This window comes from Chelonia mydas, chromosome 1 (genome assembly GCF_015237465.2).
Source record: "Chelonia mydas isolate rCheMyd1 chromosome 1, rCheMyd1.pri.v2, whole genome shotgun sequence".
Lineage (NCBI taxonomy): Eukaryota > Metazoa > Chordata > Testudines > Cheloniidae > Chelonia > Chelonia mydas.
Window position 1 is genome coordinate 269,609,646 of NC_057849.1, and position 14,963 is coordinate 269,624,608.

Consider the following 14,963-nt stretch of genomic DNA (forward strand, 5'->3'; position numbering starts at 1 on the left):
CACTGTCCCACAGCAGGTCTAAGCACTTAGGCCTGATTATCAGTGATTTCAGCTGTAGTCGTACTTAACAGAACAAGAAACTATCTATGGAGCCTAATCAGCTCTATCTTTAAACAGTGGAGAGGGGCAGGTCAAAAAGTACTTGTGACTCAGGCAGACCAACAAGCAAAACACATGTTCCCACCCTCTTGATGCCCTGAATCAGCACAGGCTGAGTACAGTTCTACTGCCCTTTACTCCTACAATAAGAACAACAACATTTAATTACCCCCCGCATTCAAGTGATTTGTAACCCAACCCCAGCCAAAATCTATCACTTGAGCAACACAGCTCTGTTTGCTGGATACCTAGGTAGATTAGGTGTGACTGTAAATACAATCTGGTCCTAAAGCCTTTCCCCTCCAGCCACCACCTCATCACTAGCTGTTAGGGAGAGCTCATTTAGAATTTTGATTACAAATCATAATTTGAAATTATTAGGTTGGCCAACATCCCTGAAATGAATGTACTGACACTGTCATAAAATACAACAGCTGTATAAGGAAGCTAGTCTATGTTCACACTTTTCAAATCTATTATTTTTTTCAGATACACTTATTTTATCATACACTTTATATGCTTTTAAAGTGTATATTAATGTTTCAATTTCAATTCAGATGTCCAAACAATCACTAAATTGGCAACGCTGCATGTAAGCAGTTCACAAAACTGGGGGGAGAGGGTGGGTGTTGGGAAAATTCGGGGGGGGGTAGGGAAATCCCTGGGTACAGGAGCTGGGGGGAGGGAGACTCCCTGACATTAGCACCCCTTTTATCCACCCCACCCCCAGGAGCAGCTTCAGGGCAGGAACAGCACACAGCAGTGGCGGGAAGGACACCTGAACTGCCCAGCAATTGATAGCCTGCTGTGCGGCTGCTGCACAGGGAACTTAGGGGAGCTGATATGGGGGCTGCAGGTCCACCCTGGTTCCAAGCCCCCACCAGCTAGCTGCAACAGGCTGCTCTTCCTGCCGGCAGTGGACAAAGCAGGCGGCTGCCAAATGACATTATAAGGGAGCATTGCGCAACTTTAAATGAGCATGTTCTCTAATAGATCAGCGACGTGACAATGTTAAGTGAGGAGTTACTGTATAAGAAATGTTGCTTAATAACAGCTAACTCTGAGAAAGTGTGGTCCAGTGGTTAGAACATGAAACTGGGAGTTAGAGCATGGGACTTCTGTCTTTTAATGCTAATTATGCCGCTGAGTAGTTCTCCGGTCTTGGACAAGTTACTTATCCTTTCAGTGTTTGGCTTTCCATATAGGAGTTTCAAGTAATAGTTAACATTTGAAAAGTGCTCTGTAAAATAGTTATGAAAAGATAAGTATTTTTATTATTTAAATAAGGCAGAATGTGGGAGAAATAAACGGCATGAAAATTAGCATTCAAGTAGTTTTCATGTTACTTTGAAATAATATTCTGAATTTCAAGTTCTAGTCTATCATGAGAAGATAGAAATTTAGGAAAGGCTGGAGATATGGGGAGGAGACAGATTCATGATGGGGGAATACTATTCAGAATTTTTATTTAGAACTATTAGCTGAAAGCTCATCCTGTTGCATGGGTGTAATTCCTAAACTCGTGTGTCAAAAAGCTGATAAAAAGGGCTCTTGTTTCCATGTGTTGTGTTGCAGAGAGCAATGTTGCTGTTTGTATGTTCCCCAAAGTTTGTACACAGAGCAGCCCCCTGGTTGGTGGGACAACCATCTCCTTGTTACCCCATGTAGCTGTTACTCCTGCTTTCTGTGATCAACTGTCACATTCCAACCACCACGGAACCTTTGGACTCCAGCCTTCCATCTGGTTCTGACAGCCCACTGATGCTTGAACCTGGTGATATTCCAAATAAAAAAGAGCCATCAACCATGGTTCTAGCTGTTTCACTTCACAATGTCTCACCAGACATGCTAGGCTTCAGAGTGACACAGAGAAAGAGAGACAATCCTGGAAGATTTGTGTTGATTTGTGCAGGTGGCATATGAGCAGTGTGCGCTGCTGTGAGGGGCTCTGTGTGTGTGTGTTGGTTGTGTTGTTCTGTAAGAGATTTTGAAAAACTGACAGTTGGGCCGAGTAATCCACCTTCTGTGCAGTCTTCCTCATACAACCAATTAAAGTGTTGCATACAAATTAGTTGTAAGGCAGTGGTTTTCACCCTATGGTCCCCAGACCCTTCGGGGTCTGCCGTTAATATCTAAAATTTCCAAAGGGATCTACACTTCCATTCAAAAATTTTTAGGGGTCTGCAAATGAAAAAAGGTTGAAAACCACCTTTGTAGTGTAAGGATGGCAGTTGGTTGGGTTACCTCTGATGTCACAATGGTGTAGTGTTTATTGTATGCCAAGAGACCATGCCTTACTATAACTATATTGCACACTATAATTAGTAAAGTCAGAGTGGCTGAGAACTTAAAAATTGCATGGTAACAGACCGCAAAACTCCATGATTAAGCTGGTGATATTCTGAACAAAAAGGGTCCTCAGTCATGTTTGTAGCTGTTATCAGTTTTGCAGTGACTCTGCAGACATTCTAGTCTACAGTGACAATCTGTTAATCTTATTAGGTAGGTGTTATTTTCCTTTGTCTTCCTACTTTTGATTTTCAGTACAGTATGTTACAGTATGAAAGTTTTAGGAAAACATACACATCTGTGATTAATAGCATAATTCAATATTTATAGAATATCAGTTTCCCATTAAGGCCTAGTCTACACTACAAACTTAGGTCAATGGAAGCCACGTTACATCTACCTAATAATGTATGCGTCTAAACTACCAGGATCCTTCCTCTGACCTAACTCGCCTGTAACATCGATTTAATTACTCCACGTCCGTGAGAGGCGTAGTGCTTAATGTGATGTTGATGGGTCAACAGAGAGGCAGTGAAGACACAGCATTGTATAAGTTGACTGAATTGGCGGCCAGGAAGTGTCCCACGATGCTCTGCTGTCACCGCTCTGGAGATCATTTTCAACTCCGCTGCACAGCAGCCAGGTACACAAGAAACAGTCCCTCCCTTGTTAAAGCCCTGGGAACTTTTGAATTCCCATTTCCTGTTTGATCAGCGTGGAGAGCTCACCAACTCAGCTGATCATGGGGACTCAATGCCCCAAACACACTCCAGCCTGGAGTACACAGGAGATGATGGGTCTTATTGGTCAGTGGAGAGAAGAGTCTGTGTGGGCACGGTGCCGATCCAGCTGAAGAAATATAGTCATCTACGCAAAGATTGCGCGGGGCATGGGAGAGAAGGGCTACAACAGGGACAGGCAGGAGTTCCACATGAAAATCAAAGAACTTGGGGGGCGTATCAGAAGACAAGGGAGGCAAAGAGTTGTTCTGGTTCTGCATCACAGACATGCTGCTTCTACAATGAGCTGCATGAGATTCTCAGCAGCAACCCCATTACTACCCCCAAACACCACGTGGATACCTCCCAGGAGTCTGAGTCCCAGGCCACCTCAGGCAACAACAAGGAGGACATTCTGGATGAGGAAGAGAGTGGGAGACAGGAAAGCAGTGAATCCATTCTCCTTGAGAGCCAGGAGCTATTTTTAACCTTGGGGCCCAGCCAGTCACAGGACAACATGGTGGCTGAGCATGATGCCAGGGAAGGCACCTCTGGTGACTATGCAATTCCAATCAAACTGTAGGATTTACATGCTCTTCTATTTTGTTTAATCTGAAGAAAAAGTGAGGTGCAGTGGGTATCTGCTTCACAGTGGCTGCTCCAGCTACACAGAAGGTGCCCTCCAGACAATACTGTGTGTGCACAGGGATGGCCCGGGAATCCTCAATGGAGATTTCTAGGAAACTTTCATGGAAGTACTCTGCAATCCTTTGCAGAAGGTTTCTGGGGAGGGCTGCCTTATTTCTTCTACCACGGTAGGACACTTTTGAATGGCACTCCAGTATTAAGTCTGCTGGCATTGCGATACACAGCATAGCAATGTAAGGACTGGGTCCATTTATAGACACTTGCAGTATCTGTTTCCTTCAGGAGATTGATATCACATAAGGTCACCTCGGGGAGACGGTGGAAGTTTTCATTACAAGTGCTCGTACCGCAAATATTAGAGCATGTGATCTACCACCCATGGTGACTTCCGGGTCCCTCAACCACATTTTCTTTAACATGCTGGTGGTTTTGTTGGCAGGGATCGGCACGGACCTTACATTCTGCAAGTCCAGGGTGATTATTACCAGCAGCATTAAGAGAAGTGAGGAGTGGGCTTCTGTGTTCTCTTGTGGCCACAAACCCCTGCCCCACTACCTTGGACAAAGACCGCAATTTGGGAGGCTTAATACGGGTCCCTGGTCTCAAAGCAACATCCATATTGCTAGGGGGCGTGGTCCACATGTGCTCCCGATGTGAGTTTCCCACAAGTTGCAGCACAAGGCCTGTGCCCGTGCCCATGCCCCTGAGCTGTACTCACCATGGGTGGAACAGCAAGTCAGTTCATTGAATAGCTAGGGATTCAGATTCTGTTCTGGCTTGCATTTGAGTGTAATAAGAGGAGTGATTTTTAAATAGCAACCTTGCACTAGATCCAGGGTATGCACTGACAATGGTTGCCTTGTGCTTTGTGTGCCTTACAGTGGAAAGCTTGCCCTTCAGCACATCCTCCACACTAGCAGAGAGGCTTTCACAGATTAGGAGGAGGAAAAAGAGAATACACTGTAGCGAAGCAAGACTCATCTGTGTGGCGCCTCCTGCAGATTGCCCTGGGAATTAGCTCGATTCCAGCTCGGCGCGCCCTCTCCTGGCCAGTGGCTCACCTGCCTCAGTCATCCGTGTCCCTCCTGGATCCCGTTGCCCCTTACCCTGGGGTTCTGCACCAGCAGTACCCCCACTCTGTGGGTCTCCCCTCCCAGGGGAACCCCCAACCCTCTAAGGCCACCTTGCCTCAGTCATTATTGCCAGTCATTATCTAGCCCCTGTTCACTGGGGCAGACTGCAGTGTAATGGCCACTCATCATTGGCAAGCGGGGTTTTGAACCACTGCCTTTCCCTACAGCACAGTACTTCTCTAGGCCTTCCTGTCAGGCTGCAGCCTGGGAGGCGGCCAGGCCTGAGCTCCCCAGCTCAGCCTGCCCCTTCTCCAGCACTGTTCTGTCCACGGTACTCTTTGCTCCTTCAGGCAGCTAGGTCCATTTCTCTCCAAAGCTAGAGAGACACTGACCCAGCTCCTGGCTCACAGCCCTTTGATAGGGCCAGCTGTCTCCTAATTGGGCATGGCCCCAGCTGTGGCTGCCTTCCCAATCAGCCTACCTTTTCTCCTTGTTTTTCCCGGAGTGGGGTAACTGCCCCGCTACATACGCAGTGACATGTTCAGTGAGATAATGAATGCCTCTGGGACTGCTGACATGGTGCTAAGAGCCTGGAGTATTTCATTGTCTGAAAAACAGGACATGGAGGGCATCCCAGGAGCATGAGGGTGGCATGAAGGATGAGATATTGCTGATTATGAAGGACCAATCAGACATGTTGAGGCATCTGGTTGAGCTTCAAGAAAAACAGCTTGAGGCTAGACTCCCTTTGCAGCCTCTGCAAAGATGCCTACAAGCATCGCCCTGTTCCCAATCCCCCTCCCTCAAACATTCCAGGAGGTGGGGTGGGGGGGGGGGAAGTTCAGTATCCCTTCCAGTCAACTCTGGGAGAGGGTACAAAGAACAAACAAAGACTTTTGATGGGCAAGACTACTGTGCTTTCACAGACAAGCTGACTTGGTTTCTTCCCTCCCAATTTTATCACATTGTTTGCCCAAGGTTAAATTATATTCCTGGTCTTTGTTTCTTTATGCTTGTGCAATAAAAATCAATGTTTCAAGAATGAAATGCTCTTTATTTATTCCAATCGTGGGGACTTGGGAGTGGGAGAGGGGTACAGAGAAACTGATGCAACTGATGGGATGGTATGAGAAGGCACAACACAGATAAGCAGTGCACATTACTGAAGCAGGTTTTCAAACCCTCCTGGAGATGCAGTGCTCCTTGCTGGGCCCTTCTTCTTGCCCTGGTATCTGGGTGCTCAAAATTAGCTGTGAACCTGTCTGTTTCCATGCCCCACCCTTGCGCAAACTTCTCTCCCTTTGCCTCACAGATATATTATGGAGTGCACAGGAGGCAGTGATAACAATAGGGATATTGCTTTCACTGAGGTCTAACCTAGTAAGCAGACTGTGTCAGCAACCCTTTAAATGGCCAAAGGCACATTCCACCACCAGTCTGCACTTGCTCTGCCTATTGTTGAACCATTCCTTACTGCTCCACGTGACCGCTGTATGGCTTCATGAACCATAAGAGCAAGGGGTAGGCTGGGTCTTCCAGGATCAGTATTAGCATTTCAATGTCATCCATAGTTATTTTGTGATCTGGAAAGAAAGTTCCTGTTTGCATCTTTCTGAAGAGACTTGTGTTCCTATAGATGCACACGTCATGCACCTTTCCTGACCATCCCACGTTGATGTTGGTCACACGGCCCCTGTGATCCACCCACACTTGCAACACCATTGAAAAGTATCCCTAACGGTTTATATACTCTTTGGCTAAGTGGTCTGGTGCCAAGATAAGGATATGCATTCCGTCTATCGCCCCACCATGGCAAAGCCATCCACTATGTTCTGCACATTGCCCACAGTCATGACCCTTCTTAGCAGAAGTTGCTAATGGTGCTGCACACTTGGATCACAACAGCTCCCACAGAGGATTTAGCAACACTGAATTGATTCTCCACTGACCAGTAGCAGTCTGGCATTGTAAGCTTCCACGGAGCGATCACCACTCGCTTCTTCACTGTCAGAGCATGTCTCATTTTGGTGTTGCTGCATTTCAGGGCTGGGGAAAGCTCTACACAAAATTCCTGGAAAGTGGCGTTCCGCATTTGAAAGTTCTGTAGCGATTGCGTATCATCTCATAGCCGCATAACAATGCGATCCCACCAGTCAGTTCTTGTTTCCCAGGACCAGAAACAGTGTTCCACTTATGTTCAGCTGCTGCGTGACTACCAGAAGCAACCAAGAATTGTTTCTTTCAATGGTTTTCAGCTGGGCTGCTTGAATGACATTGCAATGTTCCGCGCTGCGGCTCCTGTCTCAGCTCTGGAAATACTTCAGGATAAGGCACAAGGTGTTTGTAATGCTCGCAACAAGAGTGCACAGCTGAGCAGGGTCCCTACTTCTTGGGCTATTGCATATGCGTGGCAAAGCCAGGCTTTCGAAAAAAGATACAAGAAAATATGGGTTGTTTGCCCCTGATATCAGAGGAGGGATGGAGGAAACTGCATCATGGGAGGCCGAAGCCATGTTCCCATTCCTCCCTGTGACAATGTTTTGATCCCATGAGATGTTGCAAGCCCTTCCCAACCCCTCTGCAGCTAGTTACACTGTGGGCTAGTTACCCATGATGCACTACTCTGTGCATCAATGCAAGCGCTGCTAGTGAGGACACACTCCATGGAAACAACCGACTGACTTATTTACTGCGGTGGCTGGGTGTCGACTTACATTTAAGTTGACTTAACTTTGTAGTGTAGACATGCCCAAAATCTATTTTCAAATGTTTAGAAAACAGCTAAGATATAGACATCTCCCTCTCTTCCTCCAAAAACAATTTTTCCTTAAAAATAATCATTTTGAACTTTTTATAGTGGCATGACTGCACAAAGACATTTTGGGGGGAGTGGAGTTTCATATTAAACCACTTTTTTTCTGTTTTTGTAACTATTAAAAATAGCTGCTACCCATTTGTATATTGAAATTCTCCAAGCCCTTAGCTTGTAGCAAAGACTAATATTTTCCACCAAATAGCCACGTTTTAAAAATGATTAAAAAGAGCTGTAGTTAGTGTAATACTTTGTTTGTTTATTGGGGCAAGGAAAGGAGATTCTTAATCTGTTTTTTATGCCTGGGACACCATCCTTATGACCAAATAGGAGGATGGGCTCCATTCAGTGCCTGTTGCCACTCAGTAATGGGCAGGTCTTACAATGTGCTGATTGTCCAGATGCAGTCAGTTTAAAGTCACTAGGATCCAAGGAAAGTCAATGGAGATGAACGTGCTCCGCACCTCACAAGATCCGGACCTGATTGACTAGGGCCCTGATCCAGTGAAGCACATGTTTAAGCATATGTTTAACTTTAAGCCTGTGCATAGTCCCACTGAAGTTAGCTGTGTGCTGAAGTATTTTGCTACATCAGGATGTGACAGTGTGATTAATGTGACTCAGTCCCTCTTCTCCAAGAACAGAAATTGACAATACAGAAAAATAATAATGTAAACATTTAATATTTATTAAATATGTCTTTTCTATATGTTTTAGTGACTCAATATTACTTTTTGTAAACATTTTTAGCTTTCAGAAGAATGCCATTTGAGTTAAAAAACTGCAACGTATTTCAACTTGGTCCCTTTGAAACTGTCCTTTAATTTTACAGCCTCTGAGAAGTTGCTATAATCTTAAGAATTCTTATTTATTTCATTTAAAAAAGCCACATGCTGTGAAAGTCAGCTTAACCGTCTGAGTTTGGCCAATAAAAGATGGGACATTCAGTGCTAAGGCTTGCTTTTCATCCTAAGCTCATGTTATTGGGTCTAGGTACCAGAAAACACACTCACTGGTACATGATCATAAGGAGTTTAGATTTAACAGTATGAAATTAATCACAGAGAATTGCCTTTGCTTTGAATTGCTTTATACTTTTTGGTTTGTCAAACTCTTTAATATCATGATTTTTAACATGCTATATTAGTGGTTCTCAAACTTTTGTACTGGTGACCCCTTTCACACAGCAAGCCTATGTGTGTGGACACTCCCCCCCCTTTATAAATTAAAAACACTTTTTAAATATATATTTAACACAATTATAGATGCTGGAGGCAAAGCAGGATTGGCAGTGGAGGCTGACAGCTCATGACCCTCCTCGTAATAACCTTGTGATCCTCTGGGGGGTCACGACTCCCGGTTTGAGAACCTCTGTGCTATATGTTAGTGTCTGAATTGTTGACATCATGTATTAAATTTATAAAGAGACAAAGAAATCTCCTCCTACACCATAAATGCTTTTTTGTAATCAATGAATTGATTATAATTACTATAAACTGCAATTATACTTGGATATTTTTTCTTTGTTAAATTAATATCTTTATTAATTTAAATTAATTCCCCATGCTAACTGGAAAGCAAACAAGTCTGCATCCTTTATTTCAATAAAAGCATTAATTACTTTAACATCTCACAATTTTTCTTCGTTTTATAATTTTTCTGTTGTATTAGCATGGAACTGAGTAACTGCTTTCTTTTACATTTGTTTTTCTTTTCTCTCAGTAATATTGGGAGTTGATTATTGTTTTTGGCACTAGGAAGCAACTACTACAGGAAATGTAGATTTTACTTCCAATAGTTAGTATCAGTGTCTGAATTTTGTCTCTTATGAATTAGTTCACAGAGCAGGAGTTAATTGTGTATCATTCCATCCTTCTGGTAACTATATCATCACTGCCTCTACTGATGGTACCCTTAAAATTATGGATCTCTTAGAAGGAAGACTTATATATACGCTTCATGGACACAAGGTATAGCAGTACTGTAGTAGTTCTTTTTTAACTGAAATGTGAGTAGATTTTATCATATTGATATGTTTAATAACTTCATTAGAGGAAAAATAATACACTTGCATGGTGCACTAATGATGGCAGTTATTTGCCAATGCATGACATTTTCAATGAAAAACAAAGTCTTGCAGTAAATGTGGCTGGTCACAAGTTGACAGAAATTGCATAACCTTAAGTGACAGTCAATGTGCTTAATGCTGGGTAACTTTTCATACTGAAATAATATCTGAAATCAAGAGGGTTATGTTCAATAATTTTCATGTGAACAACTAATCATCTGCTAGATAAGTACATGTGCTGTATAAACCTTCTGTAGTTAATGGGGGAGTGTGTGGTAATCTTAACAGGAACCTCCTATCACCACTTTCCTTTTCTCTTCCTCCCTAATATGCAGCAAGCCCCACTTTCTGATTGAATTATTTATGATAAAAATATCAAATATATAGTAAAGTAAATATAAAGTAAAATAGATATAGGAAAGATTGTGTTGTTTAGAACAGTAAGTAATACGGCAATAATCATGACCTAATATTTTCCTGTGATTTGTAGTATTCATTTTTCACTCAACTTTAATTTTGTAGAAATCATCATTGCAGTTGGACTATTTCTCATTAGTAGTTTGCAGTGTTGTTGTAGCCATGTTAGTCCCAGGATATTAGAGTGATAATGTGGGTGAGGTAATATCTTTTAGTGAACCAGTTTCTGTTGGAGAAAGAGACCAGTTTTCAAGCTGTATAGAGCTCTTCCTCTTCAGAAAGTTTGAAAGCTTGTCTCTTTCACGAACGGAAGGTGGTCCAGTAAAAATATTACTTCATCCACTTTGTCTATCTTATTCATTAGCATTAGAAAGTTGTTGGAGTTCTGTTGAACAATAGATGGCTATCTGTATTTCAATGTAAAGAGAGACTGTAATAGAAAAAAATTTTAGCACATGACTGAACTTGCTTTTAATTTTACAGGGACCTGTGCTTTCTGTGGCCTTTTCCAAAGGTGGGGAAAAATTTGCATCAGGTGGAGCTGATGCACAGGTTTGTTTAAAAACTTCATGTTCTATATAAAACAATTATAGTGAGTGAATGAGTTAAATAGTGTTCTGAAACCATGAGAATTACAGTAGACTTATTTGATCCATTTTGCATGTTTTTAGTAATTGTTTCTAGGTAGGCTTATATATAAAAGTTTAATTTGTGATATACTATTTTTGTTTTGTGCAATAAAATTACATTTTTTACATTCACCAGTTCCAACTGAGTATTACAGTAAAAAACTCCATTTGTATTTTATGAGTCCCATATCATAAGAAAGACACCACAAGTAATGATTCGAGTTCAGGGAAACAATGTGGATCATAATACAGTAATTCAAACAAATCTCTTCAATTCAGAAGTGCACAGCAGGAAAGCAATTTGCTGTTACTAGTGTGCTTTGGCTAAAGATGATTATTTTGATGATGATGCACATAGGATAGGATATATCCTATCTACATAGATGCTCTGTTTGCTACATTACCCCTTCTAATTAGAGGAAGGTACCTAGTCTTAGTGCACAAATTAATGAGATATTAGAAAATTTGGGCTGAGATAGGGAAAAATCTGTTTAGATTGTTGTTCTGCCAGTTTAAATTAGCAAACACACTAGATTTCATGCAGAATATCAGTTTAATAATTCTAGGGAAAATATGTTTTATTAAACCACTGAGTCATATCATTAATCCTTATCCTGACTATGGGTGCAGTAGATTGTGCCACTGTGGGTAAATCTGGTCACTATGAAATTCTACCATGTCTGGTCTTAGAGCTGCTTCTCCAGGTCTTTACATGGTAAAAGAATAAAGGGGCACAATTAAGGAAGATAGAAATAATCTACCACTTGGATTAGAACTTTAGAGTCTGTAAAATGCATCCTCAGTATTATGTGGCAACTAAAAAAGAACAATATGTTTTGGGAGCCCATGATGTAGGCGCAGAGAACAGCTTTGTGGAAGTTAACTCCCTGGAGTGTACTACAAACATGTTTCATATTTTGTTGGGGGAAGAAAAAGGTGGAATTTTACTCAACAACTAATAGAAAACACAGCTTGAAGGAATAAAGTTCAAACTAAAAACTCGGGTGGTATTAGAAAGAAGACACTGTCTTACTCCTCAAGTGCAATCAGATGCAAAGTACCAGAGATGTTGCTTCGTGTGGCACGTTTTCTAGAAATGAGTTAGGGGAACTCAAAGGAAATAAAAGAACAGCTGACATGACAATGAATCTGTAGCAGCAATCAAAAGACTGGCAAATATTGGAGAGAAACTCAAACTGAAGCAAGGATATTGTTGCTGGAGGATTTTGCTAGCAAAAAAGATTGAAACTTGAGATGTAGAAGATTTGCAAAAAGACGTGGTGGATAAATTTAAATTATTATGAAAATGAAGCTAGATGTAACAATTAAAATATTTGAGCATAAAAGGATGAAATCTTACCAAACTCATGCAAATGCTTTTTTCACTTTACTATGTGCTAATTAAAGACTGCAGTTTGGAGGTGAAAAGAGTACACCATATAATGGAATAGTGAAACTGCTATGGTAAGCTTAATAGTCCTCAAAAGGCAAAAAGTTCTTATGAATTTACCTGTCAAGGAACACACCGCTTTGTTTATCCACACTTCAAGAAGATAAACAGGGTACTTTGCAGCTCTTGGTGCTATTTTCACAACCTTGAGGGATAGAAACTTTTTAAATCTACAGTTTCTTGAGCATTTATTCAATGACAAAAATACTCCATTATTTCAATGTAAGTAGAAATGGTTAAATATAAATGTTAATTAAAAAAATTTAAAGTAGCCTATACCTTACATTTTGCTGCACATGAAAAGTGAGTCAGACTTCAGATCTGAAGTCTATTAGGAATTTTATTTGCATTAAGGAGCCAAAACAGAGTTAGCAAAAACAATTCTTAAAGGGATCATTGTAAAATTATAATTCATAAAACTAACAGATTTACATGGAAATTCTGAGAAGCGTGTTTCTTACTAAAAAGAATAAGTGCTGTTCTCCAGAGGATATAGTATTCTGTGAGGGGAATATAAATCCTCCACTGTGACAGCCAGGAAGGTGTGAATGGGCAGAACAGTTACTTCCAGAGCTATGACTAAGCTGACCACCAACAGCTGAGATAAATGGCTGTTCTTGGAGAGAAGAGCCTCCAGAATAAAAGAGAACAGGGAGGAGAACTCTGCGGAAAAAGAAATTTAAAGAGACTTCCCAAAGAGTTGGAGAAGGCTCATGGTGCAAGGGGCTGCATGCAGCCAGAGAACTCAAGGGGAGAGTCCCCTGGGGCTCTCTGGCAGCATGCAGCCTCTTGCATCAGCCAGCATCAACCGGACAGCAGGAAGTAGCACAGAGAAACAGCAGGGAGTCTACAGAAGCACCCAGACAAGAGGGAAGGCCTGGGTTCTCCCACTGATCCTCCAAAGTTATCAAACCTACAGTGAGGCTTCCAAGTCAATAGACTTCTGGTTTATTGGAGTCTTTATTACCCTGGAAGGGATAGGACTATAGATGACCCAATCAGAGGGCTGAGTCGTGAAAAGGGGCACAAGCCACCTCAGGCTCGGAGTGAGCAAGGAAGGGGCACCAGAGACAAAGCAACTGCTAAGCTATGCTCAGCAATGGGAGGGCGCACTGGCCAGCCAGTGACCCCTCTATAATTGTTACAAGAGTTTAATTTCTGGTCTAAGTTGAAATCTCAACTCAACTTTATGGAACTGCTAAAGTGCTTCTCTAATAATCTCTACACTAAATGTATTCATTTTAGGGGATGTCTTGAGGTAATTAAGACTTTAATAAATAGCTACAGTTCATTGCACAGATAATGGACATAAAGTACACAGATTTCCCTGTAGTAATGCCTTATCTCTAGTTACAAATGTAGTAACATTTGGCATCTGTTGAAAAAGCTACTTTATGTAAAAACAGTAGACCAAAAATGTTCTCCAGAATTTGTCATTATGAAGTGGATTTTGTCAGATTACATGGAATAGATAAAACTCAATCAGCTGTCACTTGCTTACATTTCCAGTCTATATGGAGGTTAAAATTGGAATTTGTTTTTGAATTTTTTTCCTTCCTTCCTTCCAAAATGCTTAAGGAGCATGATTGAGTGCTGCTTTTGCACATCATCTTGAAATTCTACTTCCCTCTCTCTCCCCCCCAGTATGTTTTCTTTATAGCTGTCTTCAAGCTATTATATGTTATAGTATTGGCATCTCTTGTTAAAAAATATTTTTTAACTTTCACATAAGTCACTGCATCGTAGATATTTTCAGTTTTTAAGGGAGAACTTAATTTAATGCAAGAGAATCCTGCATAACACATGCTTTTTGATTTTGGGGGTATTATTACATGGCATTTTTTTGAAGATTTTCCATAGTAATATACTCAATATCATGTTGGCTATTGCTTTCTAAAATGTATAAAGTCTTGCTGTCCAACCTATTTTACCCCCCTCCCCCTTTTTTTATTTACCTTTCAAAGAGCTCTCTTCCTTTTCCCAATCATAATTCTATCCGGAGATCATTTTCTTGGTGCCTGGTGTTTTTTGCTACAGTTTATATTAGTATATCTTGATCTTTAAAGTTTGGCACAACCAACCATGGAACTTTTTTTTTTTTTTTTTTTTAAGAGGAAAAATGAGAGTAGCAGGCTATAGTTATTCACATGAACAGTGTTTACCAAATTCTCTCCAGTAAGAAGAGGAAATGGTATAGTTAAGTTGAGTGGCCACCCACAGAGATGAAAGGGGAACTGTAATGAGGTCTACAAACCCCCTACTGAATGTAGACAGAAGGGGGAGGAGAGTCCCTCCTGTTTACAAGCAAGCATCTTGATCACAACCCTTGCAGCTGCCAGACCTGCCAATGATGGAGGCAGGCACCCACAGCTGCAATCAATAAAGGAAATAGTGTCTGCTATAAAGATAAGAGGACAGAGAAAGAAGGGGAGGCAGAAAGGCTTGGGGTAGCAAAGTGGTGACAGCCTTGCACCAGGCTGCCTACAAGAAAACAGCCAGGAGACTAGCAGAGAGACGCACTTAGGAAGTGACAGGCTTTAAGGAATGTAAGGGTCCAAACACTGATCTCACTGACAGCAAGTTAAGGCGGGGAGGACAGTTAGGTGAAGCTGAGGCCCCTTGAGAGGCCACCCCAAGAGGCCATGATGGAACAATTTTATAGGGAATGTGTAACCTTCTAAGAGAAGAGTTTCAGATGTTTTGTACAGTTAACACTTTAGGTTTCCACTCAAGCAGCAGCAGTATGGAAGAGGTGAGAC

General features: G+C 41.7%; 1 protein-coding gene across 6 annotated transcripts in view; it reads left to right on the forward strand.

The window, feature by feature from the left end:
- Positions 1 to 14,963, forward strand: part of POC1B (POC1 centriolar protein B) — a 95,645-nt gene that overhangs the window by 16,709 nt on the left and 63,973 nt on the right. For all 6 annotated transcript variants that reach the window (XM_037885378.2, XM_043546356.1, XM_037885384.2 and 3 more), the window contains exons 7-8: positions 9,477 to 9,610; positions 10,609 to 10,677. In XM_037885378.2, the coding sequence (XP_037741306.1) occupies positions 9,477 to 9,610; positions 10,609 to 10,677 (203 nt within the window). The remainder of the gene's footprint in view (positions 1 to 9,476; positions 9,611 to 10,608; positions 10,678 to 14,963) is intronic.